The sequence below is a fragment of the Heterocephalus glaber genome, unplaced genomic scaffold, assembly GCF_053883595.1.
Source record: "Heterocephalus glaber isolate CG9 unplaced genomic scaffold, H.glaber_assembly_v1.0 deba00001600, whole genome shotgun sequence".
In the NCBI taxonomy this organism is placed as follows: Eukaryota; Metazoa; Chordata; class Mammalia; order Rodentia; family Bathyergidae; genus Heterocephalus; species Heterocephalus glaber.
The window spans coordinates 4,512,440-4,534,698 of NW_028258372.1; the positions used below are offsets into that span (position 1 = coordinate 4,512,440).

The 22,259-nt window shown below is 35.9% G+C and overlaps 1 protein-coding gene across 8 annotated transcripts in view; it reads right to left on the minus strand.

Moving 5' to 3' along the window:
• Akt3 (AKT serine/threonine kinase 3) overlaps nt 1-22,259 on the minus strand; it is a 259,832-nt gene that overhangs the window by 199,187 nt on the left and 38,386 nt on the right. For 2 of the 8 annotated variants that reach the window (XM_087194055.1, XM_087194051.1), the window contains exon 1: nt 10,150-10,211. The exons of 3 other annotated variants lie outside the window; for them this stretch is intronic. Coding sequence is in view for 3 of the 5 variants with exons in the window: in XM_021265539.2 (XP_021121198.1) it covers nt 10,150-10,211; nt 11,904-11,920 (79 nt within the window). In the remaining 2 variants the exon portion in view is untranslated. Of the gene's footprint in view, nt 1-298; nt 415-1,338; nt 1,454-10,149; nt 10,212-11,903; nt 13,811-22,259 lie in introns of those variants that run through there. 3 more of the 8 variants (XM_021265539.2, XM_087194054.1, XM_087194056.1) reach the window with 3 other exon arrangements.

The window sequence follows — 22,259 nt, forward strand, 5'->3', positions numbered from 1 at the left end:
TCAAACCATTCTGCAAAAGGAAAGTATTTAGAGAAGGAAAGATAATGTCAAAATTATCTTTTTATTTGACTGATGTATAACCAATGATCCACCCTCTACAGATGGCTATGAAGGCATCCAAAAACTGCTTTGATGTGAGACAGTGGATTGCACTCCACACAAATGGACTGTTTTCCACACCCTTAATAAGACTATTAACATGCTTTCTCTTCAATCCTTCTTTTCAATCATAAGTGTCTTCAAGACTTACAAAGTAATGTCAGAAAATAATTAAGTCATGAATGCTTAAAATACTGACCTTGGCACATCTGGCAATGCAAATTATGCATGGCAAGGTAAAATTGTTGACACTGTATTTAAAATGTAAATCTTCTAATCTTCCACAATCATTTATTCACTGTTCCAGAAACATTTCTAGAATGAAGCACAGCTTTCAGGAACAAGGCCAAGTACTTTATACTAATTTTTAAATGTTGGCTTATAGACCTCGTATCTGTCATTTACTTATTTTATAACATGAAGGCAGACTTCTCTGAATAGAAAATATTTTAACAACCCATGAAAGCAAAAAAGGAAGATATTCTCAGTAAAACTATTCAACTATGAAACTGAACAAAATATCAATTATCCCACTGAATGAAAAATTATCATCTTTCCATTCTGTATTAAGTACAGATACCATTCTCTATTAAATACTGCAACTCATTACACAGAACTGTATACCTTACTATCGTAATTTTTAAAAATTTATAAAATTGAAGTAAATTTCAATTTAAAAATTGAGTTTATATTATTTTTAATAGTGAAACTAAAAGCAGTCAATTTCTAAATTATTTTACTCTACTGAAACTCTCATAAGTTTTTAAAATAAATAAATATACTCAGGATTTTCTGTTTCTGAAGATTCTAATAATTATAACCATCTTATCAATTAAAAGTTGAAGTTGATAGCCCCTGAATAAATCACAACAGTCATTTTTCAAACTGATAAGCTATACATAAAAAAGTGTTATCTTTTAAACTGAAGAGTCCCATAAATGAAATCTAGAACAAATAATGACATGAAAGTACTGTACAAGGCAACAGCCACGAAGAAAGGGATTGGGGAGAAGAGGGAGCAGTAATGGCTAATAGGATCCAAGTAAGTTATACACACATATGAAAAGTGCACTATGCAACCCAATATGCTGTATAATTAATATAAAAACAGAAAACCCAGTAAAGAAAAAGGGTGCACAGGTATTTAGGAGATAGTCCAAAATTTCATATTTTATTATTAAATGCATTAAAAGTCAATGCTTTACTGCAAATCATTTGAAATTTCACCATGCTATTTACCTTAAGATCTGAGGTCAAAGTCCACTCAGGACAAAACATTTTATCAGTCTCTCATGAGTATCTGTCTTCTTTATCACCACTTACAAAGCTGTCAGTTGATAGGGAAAACCTTGCAACAGATTTAGGAATATGGAAAGATTCATAGAACAGATGTCCATACCAAAATACTTCATAGTATACTCAAATTTAAATGGAAACAAGAGTGGTAATATCAAAACAGTTTAATAAATCAATGTCGAACATTTCTAGACATGTTAGAACCTTGCAACAATATAAAAAGTTCAGTAATATTCTGACTAGTGTATTAAGAGCAGAAGCCAAAATGTTAGTTGTAGTTCTAGAATTAATCTATCATTATTAACTACAATTCTAGAATTTACCTACAATTTTCCTTAAGGCTTAAAATTATATTCTCTTTCCATTTACTTCAATTGTAGACACAAACACTAGTTTTGCTTTAATTCAATTTTATAAGAATTATAAATGCTGGAAAACGCTTTTTCCTTTCATCTATCTAATGAGCAGAATATTGGGATTAAGTCTGAAGCTAACAGAAACAGACTCACATTGCTGGTTCATAGCACAACAGATACATTTTTACCCTAAAATCTTATTTCACTGTGGAGATCTTTGAATGACAGAAAATATTACACTTCATACAAGATTATAATCATAAAAATTTTAGTAAAAATGCAATCTATACAAAATGAAAATATAAACTATAAGTCCTTATGTTAAGTTTTCTCTACTTGCAAAATTTTTATGTCAAATTTTTAAAACTATGTTGGATACTATTTTAACTACAGATGGTATAAAATAATTTCAATTCCTTTTTAACCTGTCATCTTTATCAAACAATATTCAAGAAACAGATTGGAACTCTTTTATATAAAAGGGATTAGGAAGATACTATTGTCAAAATGCAAGCAGTGAATCACTAAGAAAAAAAATACACCCATACTGTATATCAAAAGTAACATTTCTTTAATCTCCATTCAAAGGTAATCAAAGTGAACTGAGGGTAATCAACATGCACTGAGAGTCAACTCCCACTCATTTAACTTATTTAATTGTGTAAGTGTAGTACACACATAGTCTGGGGGAAATGGTTGTATTTTTAAAGAAACCTTCACTAAAATTTATGCTAATTTAGATGAGAATTACATATTCATATTAACATTTTGAATGTAAATTGTTAAATCCTGAGTATCGACCTCTACAAAACAAAATCAGTTTAAAAATACACAGTAACAAAGAATGACAGTGAAATAAAAGAAACCCAAAAGTCTATATTTAACTGGCTGCTCAGTCATTAGAAAGGTGCCCCATAACTACCATATGTTACTCAAATATGTTATCACACCTACAATTTCATCATATGGCTCCCAAGAAATTAATTAGCTCTAACTTTTTCAACTTTGACAAAAACGTCTGCATCAGTCAGATTACTAGCTGTTACAAACATTTCAAAATTCAAAGCTTTCTTCAGCTTGTATTTAACCTTTTAATTACTATTAATCATTTAGCAACATTTAGAACAGCATTCATTAGACAGATGTCTAATTCTAGAATTCTGAATAATGCAAATTCATTTACACATATATTTACTTTTGTTACATACTTGCTTAGTGATTTTAAAAAATAAAACAAAGTCTCAGCCCATTTGCTTATATATCATTTCACACCTGTATTTAGGCTAAACAGAAAATAATTAAAATTCTACTTTCTCAAAAATCTAAAAAATCATTAGACCTTATGACATATAGTACTCCAATAAAGGGATGAACCCAGAAAGACAAACAGAAAAAGCAAGTGTTTCACTAAGGAGTGGGTGGTCAATAATAAATGACACATTCGGTAAACTGAGTAAAAACCACTGAATATGGTAAAAGGCAAAACATCCCTCAGTCCTATTAATCATGATCACAAAGATGAGTATAAAGACTACTGATATATGAACCAAATTCTTATAACATCCATGTTATTGTTTTTTAGGAACGGGCATTTATTAGAAAAATGGATATGTATGCAAATAAAACTGTATAAATGAAAGTCTTCAATTATATTAACAGATAACATTTTAAATAATGTTTTTTCATAAAAAGATTTCCAAGTTAAAAAAACCAATAATATTATGTTTTTTAGGGGCCAGGGATTTAGCTCAGTGGTTCCACCACCTGCCTCGCAAGCGCAAGGACCCAAGTTTGATCCCCGGTTCCAAAAAAAAAAAATATTATGTTTTTTAGAAAATAATTTCTATCATTTGGAGATTTTAAAAAAACATATAAAATAATACAGTGTCTGAAATTCGCCCCAATATACCCAAAGGGTAAAGGAGTGGGTAGATAACAGCTAAAATAAGACCAAACGTCATGCGTTGAGAAGTTTTGAAGCTGGTGATGATCACATGGGTGTGGTTACACTGCTGTCTCTTCTTTTGTACCTGTTCAAATTTCTTTCTTAATTTTTTTTGTTATTATTTGTTTGTTTTTTGCAGTACCAGGGACTGAACTCAGGACCTTGCACTTGCCAGCCAGGTGCAGCGCCACTGAGCTAAATCCCCGGCCCTGTCTTCATGTTTTATAAGCTAACAGCAAACTAACAGACATCTGGATTTTTCCAAATATTTTTACAGTCAACAATGTTGATATATTTTAATACAGTCAATAATTTTTACAAGCTTCTGAAATTAACCTCAAATTCTCCAAAGAAATAAAGCAGTAAAATTTCCAGAGGCTGAAAAGCTGGAAACTTGGCTTATAAGACATATAAATAGATGAGGAGAAAAAAAGTCTAGCACAGACAAATTCTAGAATTTAGTTCTGATTTCACAAAAATTTTAAATTTTAAATTGGCATAATCTAAAAGTTAAAGATTTATAGAATTTAATCATAAAATATAAATGCTGTTTTCTCTGGAAGAGGTTAAGATATATATTTTTCATAATAAGTATTATTAGGTTGCTTTGGGTCTTTACGAAAGGCCTTTGACAATCTAGGATGAGCTTAAAAACCTACCAACAGAGAAAAGCCCAGGTCCTGACAGATTCACTGCTGAATTCTACAAGAAATATAGAGAATACCTAATGCCGCTACTTCTCAAACTCTTTAATGAAACTGAAAGGGAAGTAAATACTCCCAAATTTATTCTTGGAAGCGACCATTACCCTGATACCAAAAGCTGAGAAGGATCCAACCAAGAAAGAGAACTACAGGTCAATCTCCCTAATAAACAGATGCAAAAATCCTCAGTAAGATACTGGCAAATGGAATGCAGCAACTCATCAAGAAGATTAAACACCATGACCAAGGAGGATTCATCCCAGGGACGCAGGGATGGTTCAACATATACAAATCAATCAATGTGATACACCATATTAACAGAGCCAAGGACAAAAAACCACATGATTATCTCAATAGATGCAGAGAAAGTGTCTGACAACATGGAACACCCATTCATGGTTAAAAACCCTATAGAAAACTGGAATAGATGGTCTTTATCTCAATCTGATAAAAACCCTCTATGACAAACCAACAGCCAACATTATACTAAATGGACAAAAGCTGAACACTTTCACTCTAAAATCGAGAATAAGACAAGGATGACCACTGTCACCACTCTTATTCAACATAGTTCTGGAAATATCAGCCAGAGCAATTAGACAAGAAAAAGAAATAAAAGATAAAGACAGGAAAGGAAGAAGTTAAATCATCATTATTTGCAGATGACATGATACTCTATATTGAAGACCCCAAACTCCACCTAAAGACTTCTAGACTTAATAACCCAATTCAGTAGCATAGCTGGATATAAGGTCATCACTCAAAAATCAATAGCCTTCCTGTACACGAATAACAAGCTTACTGAGAGAGAAATTAGGGAAATAACACCTTTCACAATAGCATCCAAAAACATGAAATACCTAGGAATCAATCTAACAAAGGAAGTAAAAGACCTCTACATTGAAAACTACATTTTTCTGAAAAAGGAGATCCAAGACAATATCAGAAAAATGGAAAGATATTATCCCTTATTCTCAGGTAGGAAGAACTAATATAGTGAAAATGGCCATACTTCCAAAATTGCTAGACAGATTTAATGTAATCCTGATCAAAATTCCAGCGACATATCTCACAGAATTAGAGAAAACAATCCTAAAATTCATCTGGAACCAGAAGAGACCTAGAATAGCAAAGGCGATGTTGGGCAACAAAGGCAAGGCAGGGGGCATCACAATCCCTGACTTGAAATTATAGTACAAAACTACTATGATAAAAACAGCATGGTACTGGCAAAAAAAAAAAAAAATCCAATGATCAATGGATCATATTAGAAGATGCAGAAACAACTCCAGGCATGCTCAGACACCTTATCTTTGACAAAGGAAGCAAACATCTTGACTGGAAGAAAGATAGCCTCTTTAATAAATGGTGCTAGAAAAACTGGGTTTCCACTTGCCAAATATTAAAACTAGACCCATATCTTTCACCATGCAGTAAACTAAAATCAAAATGGATCAAAGATCAAAATATTAATCCAGAGGGCCGGGGATTTAGCTAAGTGGTTCCACCACCTGCCTCACAAGAGCAAGGTCCCAAGATCCATCACTGGTAACAACAACAAAAAATTAAACCAGAAACACCAAATCTACTGGAAGATAGAATAGGCAGAACTCTCAAAGACATTGGTATAGGAAAAGACTTCATGAACAAAACCCCAATCACACAAGAACTAGAACAAAGAATCAACAACTGGGATCTCATCTTATTAAAAAGCTTTTGCACAGCAAGAAAAACCACCAACAGAGCTAAGAGACAACCCACCGTGTGGGAAAAAATTTTTGCCAGCTGTTCCTCAGACAAAGGACTACTATCTAGAATATATAAAGAACTCAAAAAATCAGACCCCCCAAATTCAAAGACCCAATCCAAAAATGAGCACTTGAAATGAACGCTTTTCAGATGAAGAAATAGAGGTGAAATTGTCTTTGAGTTATTAAAAAAAACTGATATATTTTCCTGTTTCCTTGTTTCTACTGCTACTTTTCAGCTGAGTAACTCTAATTCACTCTTTGAATCTCTGCTTAAAGTCTACCTATTTCAAGAATCTGTCCCCAGTCCAGTACAGCAGGATAAAATTTCACCCTGCATCCTCCCAAGGGACCCTTTCTATCTTCATTATAAGCTACTCATTTTATTTAAGTTTCATGTCCTTTTTGAGGTTGAGATTTGATTTACATATCATAAAGATTTCATTTTAAAGTGTACAAACCCCAATTTTTAGTATATTCACAAGACTGTGCACTTATCACCATTAATTTCACAATGTTTCATTACCTCAAAAAGAAATCCCCATTAGCAGTTACTCTCCATTCCCTATTCCCCTCAGCCTCTGGCAAACTGTAAACAACTGTTTAGAATTTCAGTTCTCTTAGGTCTGTACCTAGGTGTAGAACTGCTGAGTCACATATCTTCATATTTAAGTTTTAGTTGGACTGGCAAATTGTTTTCCAAAGTGATGCATAATTTTATGATTTCACCAGCACTGTGTAAATCAATCCTTTCTCTTTTTTCAGTGTCCCATATCCTACCAACACTTTTTTACTATGTTTTTTATTATAATCATCCTAATGTTTGGGAAGTAATATCTCACATGACTTCAATTGGCGTTTCTCCGATGGCTAGTGATACTGCACATTTTTATTTACTATTGGTCATTTACATAGTATCTATTTGAAGATATATCTATTCAGATTTCTTTGCCTAGTTTAAAACTGGGCTGTCTTGTTGAGTTAAAAGAATTTTTAATATACTCTGGATACTACACCCTTACCAGATACATGATCTTCAAATATTTTCTCTACCATTTGTGGGTATTTTTTCACTTTAATGATGGTGTCTTTTGACAAACTAAATTTTTAATTTTGATGAAATCCACTTCATTTTTCCTTGACTTCTTGTACTTTTGAAGTCAAATCTAACAAACAATTGCCCAATCCAAGCTTGCAAAGATTTACTGTATATTTGTCTCAGTTTTGTAATTTTAGCTGTTATAGTTAGGTCCCTGATCCACTTTAATTGTTGTGTATAGTGTCAAGACAGAGATCCCAATTCATTCTTTTGCATATGGAAACCCACCTGTCCCATGATTATTTGTTGAAAAGACTATTCTTCCCCATTGAATGGCCTTGTCATTCCTGTTTTAAAAAAAAAAAAAACAATGGACTATAGATGTACATGTTTATTTCTGGATTCTCAACTCTATTTCACTGATTTATATCTATGCTACATGTTTTCTTCAGACTGCAGCAAGCACAGAACATGAAATGTGGGATGCCTGCAATATGAATTTGTTAGATAACCAACCCTGTCAATAATAAAGTGACAGAAATTTTGAACCGAGAAAAATGCCTTCAGAGATTATCCTAATTAGTAATTATCCTAGCATCTAATAAATGAGGAAACTGAGGCTAGAAAGAAGTTAACTGATGAGCTCAATGGCAAAGAATGAATTAATGACAGTCCAAAATAGGACCAGAATTTGGGTCTCCTAATTCCAACGCAGGCTCTGCCACAGGATCCAGCTGTTTCAAAGTAAAACACGTTCCATGGGACCATGAGAAACTGCACATGTGAAACACAGAGACAGACATGTACAGTAACAGAACCCTTCATAACTGCCACTGACCAAAAAGCCTCACAACCAAAACAAGCCAGAAAATAACATTTCACAAGCATGTTTCCCTCCAGACAACTGTTCTCTACCTCATTTTCAGCTCAAGAACCCAGCTAGCTCCTCTTTCAATCTGTAGATCATTCTAAATAGAAGAAACCATTTGTGTGACTGTAAAAAAAAAAGATAAAAAAGCAGGTATTTGTTTCCATTACCATGCTTTCTTCCACATTTCCCACCATTATTATGATCTATTACTCACTACTAAGTGTCTTAAAGAATGCAGTAATAGCCTGCTTCCAAAAACCAGAAAAATTTAGAGCTAATGAGCAGAAAAATAAGGAAAAACAAATAAACACAAGAGAAATTTGTATGACATATTGAGGGGAGGGGAATATACATGATTATGTATGATTTCGGAGAGAAAATAAGAGGCTAAGTTTTCAACCTTAACTCTGCATTTATGTGAATGAAATGAAGTATGAACAAATGCTGTATGTGCAATATATACAATTTATACAAATAAATTCTTACAGCTATGAAAATAATTCAGCTTCAATTAAACTGCCACCTCTTCTCTGAATCTCACCACATCATTCAAGCAGAATTAACTATTCCTTTCCCTGTGGCCCGACTCTTCCTTCTACACACCTCCCTTGCTATAATTATTAGAGTGCTCGGTGTTTGGTCTAGAAGAGTGATCACAAAGGGACACGTTTATCTCCCTTCTAAACCATCGTCTCCTTGAGGGTACAGACCCTGTTTCTTCAGTTGTGTTTTCAATGCAGAATCTAGTACAGTCTTGGCACATGGTTAGTTTGTAATTTTGAATAAATCTGTTCAAAAGCATCTATAGCAAGAAATTTGTTGATCCTTGCCATGATAATTTATAAACATTAAAGTTCCCATGTAACTCACCTACCCTTCCTTATTCTCACTACAAACTTCACAGTTAGCGAATTTAATTTAAAAGGCAAGCACACAAACAAACAAATAACTGACCCAATATATTTAGAATTGAATGCTATACTTGTTGGTCACCTCTGCTAATAAAGCATTTCTCTGTAATACTACCTAGCCAAAAGCACAACAAAAGACTGAGGTAATATAAATCAAGCCTAAGGACCATGGTCTAGGAGGGTGATCACCAAGGAACTGGGAAACCATCTCTCTTCGGGAATACCAAGGAATTTGGGGAGTATGTAAGGACAGTGTTGTGTTTGCTCAGGGATGGGTAAAACCAGACAATAAACAGACTATGAAATAATGATTTAGTGCTAAAGGAAAGGCTGAAAGTCATCAATTGTTTAAGCTTTTTTTTTTTTTTGGTACCAGGGATCGAACTCGGGACCTTGGGCTTGTGAGCCAGGTGCCAGAACCACTGAGCTAAATTCCTGACTGAAAGTCCTCATTTGAAGATATGCTTCCACTATAACTTCTTTGAGATGTCACTTCATTTTTCTGTGCCTCTTTCAGTTCATGTTTTATAAAACATAAATAAGAATGTCAATGTCACAATCTCAGCTTGAGAATCACATGAAAATGTGTACAGGGTCTAGCACAGATAGCCAGATGTTATAATATAACAGGACTATATCAATGTTAATTCTCTTCCTACTTGGTTGTGACATAAAGGGCAGACTTAAAAAGCTCTCTTCTCTGAAAGTATCTTCCCCAACAGATGTTAGGGCTTGAAGTTTTACCATCAGAAAATTCTGTTTGGATTTTCAAGAGCCCCAATTAAATGTAAAATAATCCACCAATATTTAAGTGTGTCTATTAATTTTTTTAAGATAACTTACCAAGACCTAAAGGTACTGAAGACCTCTTCTGATAGTAATAAAACAGGAAAAGAACTATGGATCATGACTACTACATATGAGGAGTCTGATGCGACGTGCTGGCTTTCCTAAAACAATCAGCTGTGTGCTGTGTGAAACGTAAGAAAATCATAGCACACATAGCAATGTTAAGTATGTTACAATAAAATTTATTTTTAAAAACCTCAAAACCATTATTATAGACCCAACAAGACAACATAATGTCTAAACTTATACTTCACATTTTATTCCTATTATTATTAGGAGCAAATACTACACTTATTTTCCCAAGGACTACACCAAATTCTCAGTCACTCACCCGCCCGCCATCTTATGAATCCTGTGCTTCCTCTCCGCCTGTGGGCTCCACCAAAGAGAACTCTATAAAGTAAATGTGGAGACAATTATTGCCAAAAATGAAAGAACAGAGGTTCTTAATAGTTCCAGAAAGGCTAATAACATCAGGCCTTGATTCACCAACTCAGAGAAGAAAAAATCTAAACTCAAAAACTACAGAGTAGGGATAGATTATATATATATGTATTTTTTTTTCTAATTTTAAAATATCAAAAAGTGTTTAGGGTGCAAAATATGTGAAACAGAACTTTTCAGAATTCAACAAAAATACATTTAGTATTATCTGTAGATAAAAGATCTAATAGCAATTCTGTTCCCCAAGCTTACAGAAAAGTCCATCCTTTCCTGGAAATCAAGAAGAATACAAAGATTTGGGAAAAAATTAAAAGCTGCATCTTAAAGGTGACATATGAAGAATATTAAAGCTTCTGTTTTCTTGGCATAGTTAGAAGACATCTGTAAACCTGATATTTGCACCTGGTTTTCTGCCCTACTACTACAGTGCGGAAAGCATCACTCAATAGCATGCCCACAACCTTGCTCTTCCTCCTACATTTCCCTTCTTAACGTCATCACATATTCTCCACTAAGAAAGAGCGATTCTCCCCCAATATCCACAAGTAAAATTTATGCCATTTTAAAATTATAAAATATCACTTTTATGTTAGATACACTGTGCTGAATGCTTTTTCATAAGTTAATTATAATAACTGAAATATAATAACTGAAAATGTTGTGTACTGAATGTTTCAGTCCTTCCAAAATTCCTATGTTGAAGCCCTAATCCCCAGTGGGATATATTAGGAAATATGGCCCTTGGGAGAAGATTATGGTTAGATGAAGTCAGAGGATGGGGCCACTGAGATGGATTAGGGCCCTTACAAGAAGAGGCCTGAGAAAGCTTTCTTCCTGCTCTCTCCACAGCCCTACCAATTGGTACCTTAGTTTCAAACAACCAGACTCCAGAACTGTGAGTCAATAAGTTCCTGTTGTTTAAACCACCCAGTCTGTGATACTTTGTTATGACAGCCTGAATAGACTAATACAGATAGATGTTATTATTTCCCCATGTTACAGAAGAGAAAATTATAACTTAGACAGGCTATGTAACCTCTCTACTATGAATCCAGGAGAAGTGGTACAGCCAGGATTCAAACCTGACTTTTAGCCAATACTGTTCTGCTGATGTCTCTTACAAGAATGAGTGCCTAATATGCATCAACTACTTTGCCAAGTGCCAAAAAAGAAAATAAAGTTGCCCCTAAGGAGCTCATATATCCAATTAAATAGTATAAACAAACTTTTAAACTGTCAAAGAATGAGCTCCTTGAGGCCAGGAACCCAAGAAATGTTTACTAAAATAAACAGAAAAGCCACCAAACAATAGCACACTGTGGCAAATGTCATAAGAGTGGGTCTAATAAAGTAAAACAAAGGTTTCCAGGAGGAAACACCTGTGGGGGTGGTTAAGCCAACCACTGTAAGGCAAGTAGAATAGCAAAACTTACAAAAGAAATAAATGCAAGGCAGGCAAAATAGAGTGCAGTCAATGACATCTGGAAGGAATTTATCAGACTGCTGCCGCAAATAACTAAACTGTAAAATGCCTTTTCAAAGATGAATGGAAGCTCACTGAGACAACTCTCCACTGAAAGGCCAATAGGACAAACATGCAATTTGAAAATGTGGTTGGATGCAATTTACAAAGTAAGTTACCTTAAGAGGTGTCCCATCTCATGTTCTTTGTGTGCAGTGCAGCATGCTTCTTTGGGGGGGGGGGGTACTGGGGATCGAACTCAGGACCTTGAGTTTGTGAGGTAGGCACCGGAACCACTGAGCCAAATCCCCAGCCCCCACCTCATGTTCTTCTTTTTCAAAGGACCCTTCATAAAGTAAAAAGGTACTGTAATAATCTTGCACAGATCTGATCATATTAATTCCCTGCTCAAAAACATTTAATAGCCCTATTCTGCCTACAATATTTAAACTCCTTGGACTGGTATGCTACATGGCTCACAGTCTGCCTGTGTTTTCCTTTTCTCCCTAATTCACCTCAAATCACAAGTCCTCTGTGTCGAAGTTACCCCAGATTATTAGCAGCTCTTAAACAGTTCCTGGTAGAACATTTCCATCTGGCTGTGGGCCCGTCTTCAAAACTTACAGCTAAGACTTCCGAAGAAAGTATAACCTTGCGTAGTTGCTAACTTAGCACATTGTGTCTACGTTAGTTGCACTCTTACATACCTCCATTACACACTTACTTGAGTGGGAGCACGAACCTGTAGTCCTAGCACTCAGGAGGCTGAGGCAGGAGGAGCAAGTGCAAGTCAGGCCTGGATCACAGAGAGCCAATCTCAAAAAGCAAGCAAGCAAGCAAGCAAACACTGTAAGCTATTTGAGAGATGAAAGGCAGAATTATCAAAGAAAATAGAGAAAAGCAAATATTTGAGTGTCTAGGTGTAATAAAGAATCATTACAATGCAATATAGTAAGAGCAATGATAGACAAATGCATAAAGTATGATGAGATAATCACCTAACTCAGCCTTGCAGAGGTGCAGGACAGCTTCCAGAGATGACGCAAACTGATTTTTAAAACATGAATATGGCCAGGTATGCTCATGCATGCCTGTAAATCCTAGTACTTAGGAAGCTGAGGCAAGAGGACTGCCACTGGGCTACACAGTGAGTTCAAGGCCAGCCTGAACTACATAGCAAGACCCTGTCTCAAAAAACAACAACAAAAAAAAGAATATGAAGGTGAAGATGATACATTCACAAATAACAAACAGTGCCATGTGTGGAGAAGAACTGTAAAAAGTTCAATGTTATTAGAATGTACAGTATACAGCTAGGGTAGCAAAGTATGATCCTAACAAAGCAGACTGGTCTTACATACTGTATTGAGGACATTATGCTATAGGCCAGTGTCTTTGAACTACAAAGTATGAATGTGTGCTGTGTCAAAACTAGATTTATGTCATACTGAAAGTCATTTTTAAAATTGAATTAAATAGCTAGTATATTCAAACATCAAAAATCAAACATTAAAAAGGTCCTTTGGAGACCAGAATACCAAGTCAAATGTGAAAAACAAGAAGAGTGAGCTTGCCTTAGAGAGACCAAGATTTGTTGTAAAAGGGTAGTGGCGTAAGAATGAAAAAATAAACGAAAGGATGTCTAGCTCAGTGGTGCTCACCTATAATCCCAGCACTCTGTGAGGCTGAGGCAACTTACGCCAAGCCTGGACAACTTAAAAGTGACTCAGTGAGACCCTGTCTCAAAATAAAAAATAAAAAAGTTGGGGATATAGAAACTAGAGGCTGTGCAAATAAGAAAGGAAGTGGAGCAGTGGGGAGGGGAGGAGGGAAGGGAGAAGAGGAGCCAGGAAAAGAGGGGAGGGAGGGGAAAAGTGAGAGAGGGGAAGAGAGTTGCCCACTGGGTTCAAAGCTCACAGCAACAAGAGCGAGGGAGGGAGGAAGAATGAATATGAAGGAGCAAACGAATGAACAAAAGACTTGTTCTTTTCTCACAGTCCTGAAATTAAGAAGTCCAGTATCAAGGAACCAGCAGTTTCAGTGTCTGTTAAAGGCACATTCCTCATAGATAGCATCCTCTTGATGTACAGAGAGCCCAAAACAAACCTACACACAAATAAAACAATACGGTGATTCAGGTTATTCAATAAGTAGAACTTGGACAATCATAATACTTTAGATATTTTATAAGAAAATATAGGAGCCTCTTGCAGTTAGCCTCCAGGATGACCTCCAATGATCTCCACAGTATCAAGTCTTCATCCCCAGCTCCTGGGTTCCTGGCAGAAAGCTCCAGGAACATGTTCTGTAATGGTATTTGGTCTTCTTCCCTGGTTCTTAAATGCAAGAGCTTCCAAGGACCCTGAGGATCTCCAGAATGATGTCTTTTGTATTCTAATGAGATGACTAGTGGATGGGTCCTGGAGACAGCTTCAAAGAAGAGGCTGGTGAGCCAGAAAGACCAGATATCCTTAAAGAGTTAGAACTCTCAGCCCCACCTCATTCCCACCCTCTGCTGAAGGGAGAGAGGTTGTAAACTGAGTTAATCCTCAAAGGCCAGAGATTTGACCAATCATGCCTACATATAAAAATCTTTGGGGATCCTCCAGATTGGAGGAGACATCCACATGCTGTGAGGGCACCACACTCTTAACTCCGCAGGACAGAACCTTTTGAATCTTACCCTATGTCTTCAACTGGCTGTTCATCTGAATTCATTATTATATCCTTTACAATAAACTGACACATGTATGTAAGGTGTTTCCCCGAGTACCAGGAGTCATTCTAGCCAATTACTGCACCTGAGGAGGGAGTGATGGTAACTCCCAATTGATAGCCAGTTAAGTCAAAGTATAGGAGGCCCAGATTTGCAATAGGCATCTGAAAGAAAAGAGACAGTTTCATGGGACTGAACCGTTAATCTGTGGAATCTGCACTAATTCGGAGTAGTGTCTGAATTCAACTGAACTGTAGGTCACGTAGTTGATGTTCAGAGAACTGAAAAACTGGTTGTTATGGGAGGAAAACCCAACTATTTGAGATCAGAAGGGCTCTGTGCATAAAAACAGTAAATAGGACCTATGAACAGGGCTGAGGGACAGCTTGACATTAGTTTCAGCTTATTCTCTTGGATCACTGACTGTGGAAGCCAGCCTCCACATCACAGGACAATCAAGTAGGCCCGGTACGGGGCTATAGGAAGAACTGAAGCTTCCTGCCAACAAGAGTCAGCCTCTCCTTGCCAGTCAGGTGAGTGAGCTATTCTTAAAAGCAAATCCTCCAGCAATTTGAACCCTGAGATAAATTCAGCCCATTCTGACACCTTGACTATAACCTCACAAGAGATCAGAGCCAGAAACACTCAATGACAAGCTCCCATATCCCTGACCCACAAAAATAGAGAGGAATAAGAACCGATTTTTGTTTACATCAAAAAAGGTTATGGTGGTCATTTGCTATGTGTCAATGAACAATTAATAAAGTGATTGTCATTATAACCTTATTTTATGTAGGGAAAGAAGTTTCTAAATATACCAGAAGCAAAACTTTAAAAGACAGGTAAACGTGTCTTATATTAAAATGAAAAAGGTTGGTACAATGAAAGTATAAATATAACAAAAAAGAAAAGCCACAAACTGAAAGAAAATATATGCCATTCAATAATATAATTAATAACCAGAACACCTGAAGGATTTAGTAAGAAAAAGATATCACATCTACTACAAAAGGGGAGGGGAATGGGAGACAATGACAGAAAAAGTAATTTATGAGAGAAATTAAATGGAAATAAACATAAAAGGAATAAGAAACCCTAGTAGTAACCAAAGAAACATAAATTTAAAATATAAATATTATCTTTCACATATCAGATTTTAAAAAGGTTGTAAGGAAAAAAAAATGGCAAAGGCATGGAGAAATGACAATTCTCATAAACTGCTGTTGGAAGTCAACTGATAATGATCACTTTAGAAAGCAATGTCCAAAACCCAGGAAAGGTACAGGATGGGCATACTCTATTACTTGGAAATTTTCTACTCACGATAATACATATGAGGAATATAGAGAAACATTCATTTCAACAGAATAGTTAAGTAGAGCGGTTTACACATGGAATACCACATAGCAGTGAGAATGAAGAAATCAGATCTTCATGTATCAACACTAAAACATTTTTAGAACATAATATTAAAAAATAATGGCTGCAGAATTTATGTTAAGTTTGAAAATATTCCAGTTCTACAGTTCTAATTTTATATATACAACTATACATAAGAAAATGTAATTTAAAATTTATATATAAATGCATGGGGATGATAAACGTATACCTAGGAGAGGGAGTAAAATTAGACAGTGAAGCATAAATGCCATATATATCTTAATTTTAAAAAGATCTGATGGTAAAATACAACAAAGCTAGGAAAAAGGGACATGGCCACTTTATTATTCTCTATTTTTCTGATTCCTTGAATATTCTACAACAAAAATATTTTTAAAGAAAAAATAGGATGTTGGTAAAAGCTATGAAAACAAAATGGGTAACGTGGTACAAATTTAGAAAAGAAAAAAGTAAACCAGAATAAAATGAGTATTCAAAGACTGAGAAGCAATCGGTTGAGAAGTAAATAATTAAAAGTCCTTCAAAAGGCTTAGACACGAGTGCATCAGGAAAGAAAACAAACAAAACCTACTTGATGAACTGACACACATGCCTGCGGTGAATCCAAGTTTTAGTAGAGCTGCAATCTTATCAACTTAAGTCCTCTTTAAAAAAAAGTTAGACCCTAAATATTTAGAATAAAAAAGCAAGCTACAGTAAATCACCATTTTTTTTAAGTTGTCACATCAAAAAAAAAAAACAAAACCCTAAATACCATAATATTTTCAATAAATAACTCCCAAGCACAATTCTCTATAATAATTTTTTCCTACCTGTGCTGGCTATATGAGATATGACTGAAAAACATGGTGAATGTTTTGTTGTTGTTGTCGTTGGTTTTTTTTGGTACCGCGATCAAACTCGGACCCTTCCGCTTGCAAGGCAGGCGGCGGCGGAACCACTGAGCTAAATCCCCAGCCCAACATGGTGAATGTTTAAATTTTTTTAAATTTATTATAGTAAAAGACATACTGCTATTAACCCTCCTCAAAAGGCTCCCTCTCACTTCAAACACACTTACCCCACTGTTCCCGCAACTTTCTGAAGTAGTTCTGGAAGTCCTTCTTCATGAGTGTATTTACTTGTGCTGTCACAGCTGCCTCCATGTCCTGAAGAGATTCAAACTGTTTGCCTTCTGAGGTCATTCTGACTGTAGGGAAGAGCCAGAAATCGCCTGGAGCCAGGTCCAGTGAACAATGTGGATGAGGACACACCATATTATTTTCATGAGCCTGCCTTTCTGCTGGGTGGCGCTAGGCAGCAGCATTCACCAAATTATTGATCACACTTCATAAAGACTCTCACAAAAGAGGACTTCCAGAACTGCTTCAGAAAGTAGGAATAACAATGAGATAATTGTGTTTGAAGTAAGAGGGAACACTTAAGACACTTAAGAGGGATTGATGACAATGTGTCTTTTACTGTAATACATTTTTAAATTAAAATATTCACCATGTATTTTGATCACCCTTTGTGTAGTACTTGGCTCTTCATATGACAATTACTTTGTATATCATTTCTAATATAGAGACCAGAAAAAATAATCTGGTCTTTCATTTAGTCTTTGCAGATTATCCAGTCTTGGGGGGGGGGGGTTACTGGGGATCAAACTCAGGACCTTGCACTTGCGAGGCAGGCATGGTGCCACTGAGCTAAATCCCCGGCCCTGGTCTTTCATTTAGAATGAGACTGAAAATTCATTGCTTTTTTTCCTTACTGATAAGATTCTAAACATTGGTGTTGCTTGGCTTCCTGTATCAGTTCGTAACGCTATGCAACCTCTGGGCCTGCACTTTGATGTAGGGATGTCAGCTGAGTTGACAGAGCAGACAGTCAAAATGTTCCTGGGGGATATTACACCGTTCAGCTAGCAAGACAACAAAGTGAGTACAAAAGGTATGAATGCATCCCACTCATCCTCTCCTCAGGATTCCAAAATTGCCTGAGCCCAATCCAACACAACCAGAAAGGACTGGAGGTGGGGCAGGTAGTGACCTTAAAACCATTTAGGTTCAGCTTCAGAAAGGCCTTGTGTAAGGGAGAGGCCTTAAGCTATATTAGCTGTAGGGGAAGTCTAACTCTGTCAGATCATTCTGAATGATAATCATCACAAACATTCTGGATTTTTTCTTCTACAGGAGACCAAAAACAAGTGGTAGGTTTTAATCAAGAGATCTAAATTACATTTTATAAAGAACACACTGAGATACGTGTTCTTATTAAATGCATAGCGAATGCACTGACCTTAGGCTATCCTCTAACCCCGTTAACAAAGGGGTATTCAAGCACAAAGTAGAACAAAGTTATGATTTCACCTTCTGAAAATTTGGATCTTTCTCTTTCTCTTATCTCTAGATTTAGAATCCTCAGATGTACAAATCCCAAGGTTCCCATCATTTCTCCTCCCCAAATGACCTCTGCTTGAAAATAAAAATAAAAAATACTCAACCTAGAAATGTACTGTTAGAGTATTAACAGCTAATTAATATAATAAATAGCAAGATACTCAGTTACTGAGTGTTTTTTTACAGACCTTTTAGGAAGAGAGGCACTGTTTCAGCTGCATAGCTCCAGCTTCAAAAGCCTGGCCTTTCCACTGGTTCAGGGAGACCCTTGGTATTTTCAATGAATTCCCTTTCTGCTTACATTGGGGAAACTGAACTAGCAACTTAGTACTCACAAACAACTGACAACTGTGAATCTAACAGGTAAATATACAATAAGCAAATAATAGTAAACCAGTTAATCGTGAGCCCTGAAGTTATTAAAAGTTCTGGAGGTGGAGACGGCAAAAGTTACTAAAAGCTGTTGAACCAGACAAGCTGGAGGGCTGCCATTCCTCAGTCTTTGGAGCTTACGCACAGGACCCCTGCTCTGCCCTTGGATCTGTGCTTGAGAAGCAGCATCACGAAGAGAAGCACGGCACAGCAGCTTCTCACTACAGTTAACCCTGCTACTGAAATCCTAGGAACTACTGTTACCTAGGAAATGAAACTGAAGAAGGCCAAAAAAAGGCCATATACAAATCTGTGAAAACACTGAATTTATAGAAGAGCATAATACAGAGAGAACATTGAAGAGTGGGAGAGCAAATAGAAGCAACAAAGGACCGGGCTATCAGGTAAACTCAGATCCTGTGGTGGTCAATGTGGAAAATTGCCAGCCACCATCTATACGTAAGATCTTTGTGGCTATATAATAAAGACTATGACAATATGGATTTACATATTCAAATCCAATTGGATACTACCAAAACTTTAACCTAGTTAAACAATTTGTAATAAGCTAAAATAATCAAAAATTCTGATGTAGGAAAAAAATCTGCAGAAAAGGAAAAATAAATGCTGCACATGTATAGGTTTTAAAACTCAACTAGATCTACAAAGTCTGTTAAGAAAAGCTAGTTTTTAGATCCCCTCTCCAACATGTCCTTTTGTGAAAGCTTTCTTTAGTTTATCCAGTGACTACTTGTGGGTAAGATTTAGGTCTAAAGGAACCATGGTGGAACACACCTATAATCCCAGCACACTGTGAGGCTTACACAGGAAGACCACAAGCTCAAGGCCAGCTTGGGCAACTTACGGTATATCCTTATCTCAGAATTAAAAACAAAGGGCTGAGGATATAGCTTAGTACAAAGACAGTATCAAAAAAAAAAAATGGGTCTCTTTCATAGTCTAGAGCCTTCTATGCTTCCTAATCCCACCATCTCAATATGACTTTATTATGACTTTGGTTAGATCGATAGTTAAGGCTTTATCGTTATGACTACATAGGCTATTCAGAGCTCAGCCAAGCAGTAAACAATAATTACCTTATCCTGTATAACATTTTGTTTTCCTTAGAATACATGGCTTCTCATTTATTTAGTTTTCTACATACTTATCCCTACGTACTTACCTGTCATACATTTATCCTCATTCACCCCATACTCTCCAGTCTGAGAAAATTCTTTGAAATATATTTATTCCCATCAGGTCCCTATCCATTTCACCTTGTCTGAACTGAGACCTTGGGCCAGGTGCACAGCTACCATCCTGAACATTCCTCTCATTCCTATCCTGGGTCTGATGGTCTTTCTGATCCAGAGCTACTTCTTCCTTTTACAGCCCCTTGTTCTGACAGACTACCTACTCCAGCTTCCTGAGGAAACGTTTGTGGGAGATGAATTTTTGGAGGTCTTATCTCTCTGAAAATATTTTTACTCTCATATTTGATTAACAGTTTGGATAATTTTTATTCAGAATGTTAAAGACAGTGCTATTCCACTGCCTCTTGTTTGTAGTGTTGAGAACTTTGAATGAGAAGTCCGTTATGTGTAGATCTAGTTCTTTGTATTCTAACTCCTGGGACAACTTCCCACTTTTTCTATCATTCTCTCTAAAAAATATTGTTCAATGTTCTTTCTAAGGTATATATATAAAATAATTGGCAAGAATAATATACTTTAGCATAATTTTGTGTTAGTCTGCTTCCTATCACTGTAACAAAATATCTGACATAAACAACTTAACAGAGGAAAGACTTATTTTGGCTCACAGTTTTATGGGTTTCAGTCCATGGTCAGCTGGCTCCATTTCTTTTAGGCCTATAGTGACGCAGAAACATCATGGTGACAGGGAATTGTAGAAGAAAGCAGTTCACCTTGTGGCAGCCACAAAGCAGAGAAAAAGAGGAAGAGCCAGAGAGGAAGAGGCTGGGAACTAGAAATAGTCCCCAGTGTTACACTTCCATGATTCATACTTTTTAACTAGTTCCCAACTTCTAAATTTCCATTGCCTCCAATAAACCCATCAAATTATGATCAATTGATTAATCCACTGATAAAGTTAGAGCCCTGATGTTCCAACCACCTTCCAAAAGTCCCACTTATGTCTGAACACAAAAGGCTTTGTAGGGGGCACTGTGGTTCTAAACCACAACAAATTTATAAGTTCTGGCATACACAGATCTGATAGTTTTCACCATATAATATTAATTAAAGAACAGGAAACAAGACACAGGAAATTCCTTAAACCAGCCATATTTAAATTCATTTTACATTTACTTTATAACAACGATAAAAGGTTTGTTACTGAGGATGATGATGACAACAAAAATTTACTGAATAATTACTACATGTCAATTATTTTACCTGTTATTACTTAAGTCTGACTGATGACAAGATCAGTAATGTGTTCAGGATCACATCTCTGGGAAAGTAATATAGCCAGAATCAGAATCAAGGTTTGTTTGATTTCAAGATTACAACCTTTGAAGCACTCTGACAAACTGCCATGTGTTCAAAAAAACTTCTTCCTAGGCACACACTGCCCAGTCCCTTGTAGTCAAATATGGTCATTTAATTAAGTTCTGGCTGATAAAATATGGGAAACACGAACTGTCACTTTAAAGCCTGGCTCACAAAAATACCTCCTCCAAGTAATCTACATTCTTTGAGAAAGCATGTGCTGATAGGAACCATTTGCTGAAGACAGTGATGAGCTTACCAACCAAATATACTAGTTTTAGACTTTGCTGAGCCAAAAACAAAATATAGATTCTAAAATCTATTGACATTTGGAGGTTATATCAGTCAACCTCAGTACCATATTGCCTCAATACACATAAAAGCTTGGAGTACACAAGTCAGGTATATTAATAACTATCATGACATACGAACAGTACCAAGAAAGTGGTACAAAGTTATATTTACAAAAGCTATACACTCAGAGAAAAACTTCAAGATAGGCTGAATTAGAGATGATAGGTTCCATCTCTCATATTTATTAATCTCTTTTCAATTTACTAATTCAATCAAAAATCCAAGGACCTCATCTTACCTTTAAAGGATGAAGAAGCAGAAAGATTATGCAGCAAATATTGAAATTTTGAGACAGCAATCACAGGCACAGAGGTTCAGTAAGGATACTGGATTAGTCCAATGTTTCTGAAGCGTGCTCCATGACATGCTACCCATGCTGTTCTTAGACATGTTACTGCTACTGTACCTCAAGCTTCCATTCTCCTCAGAGCCTACCTCAAAAGTTTCATAAGAAAAAGAATGCAAAGTGTAATCACTTTTTGGAATTTCACAATGTGAGTCTTTTTAGAATCCTAAAGAAAACTGAATGTTAACAAAACTTCCAATTTTCTTTAGTTCATGTATTTCCCAAACTTAGTCAAAGACAGTGATCTATCTGTGAAGAAACCTACCTGTTAAGGATGTACACTTTAGGAAATAGTATACAGAGAGTACGTTACTGGAAGGCAAGGAAAATTTCTTATTACTCTAACTCATAGCACAATGTATGATAAAATGTACACTTTTGTAGGGTTATATTAATATTAGATATCATATATCTTGGTCACATTCTAAAAGCTATCTCAAAATACCAAG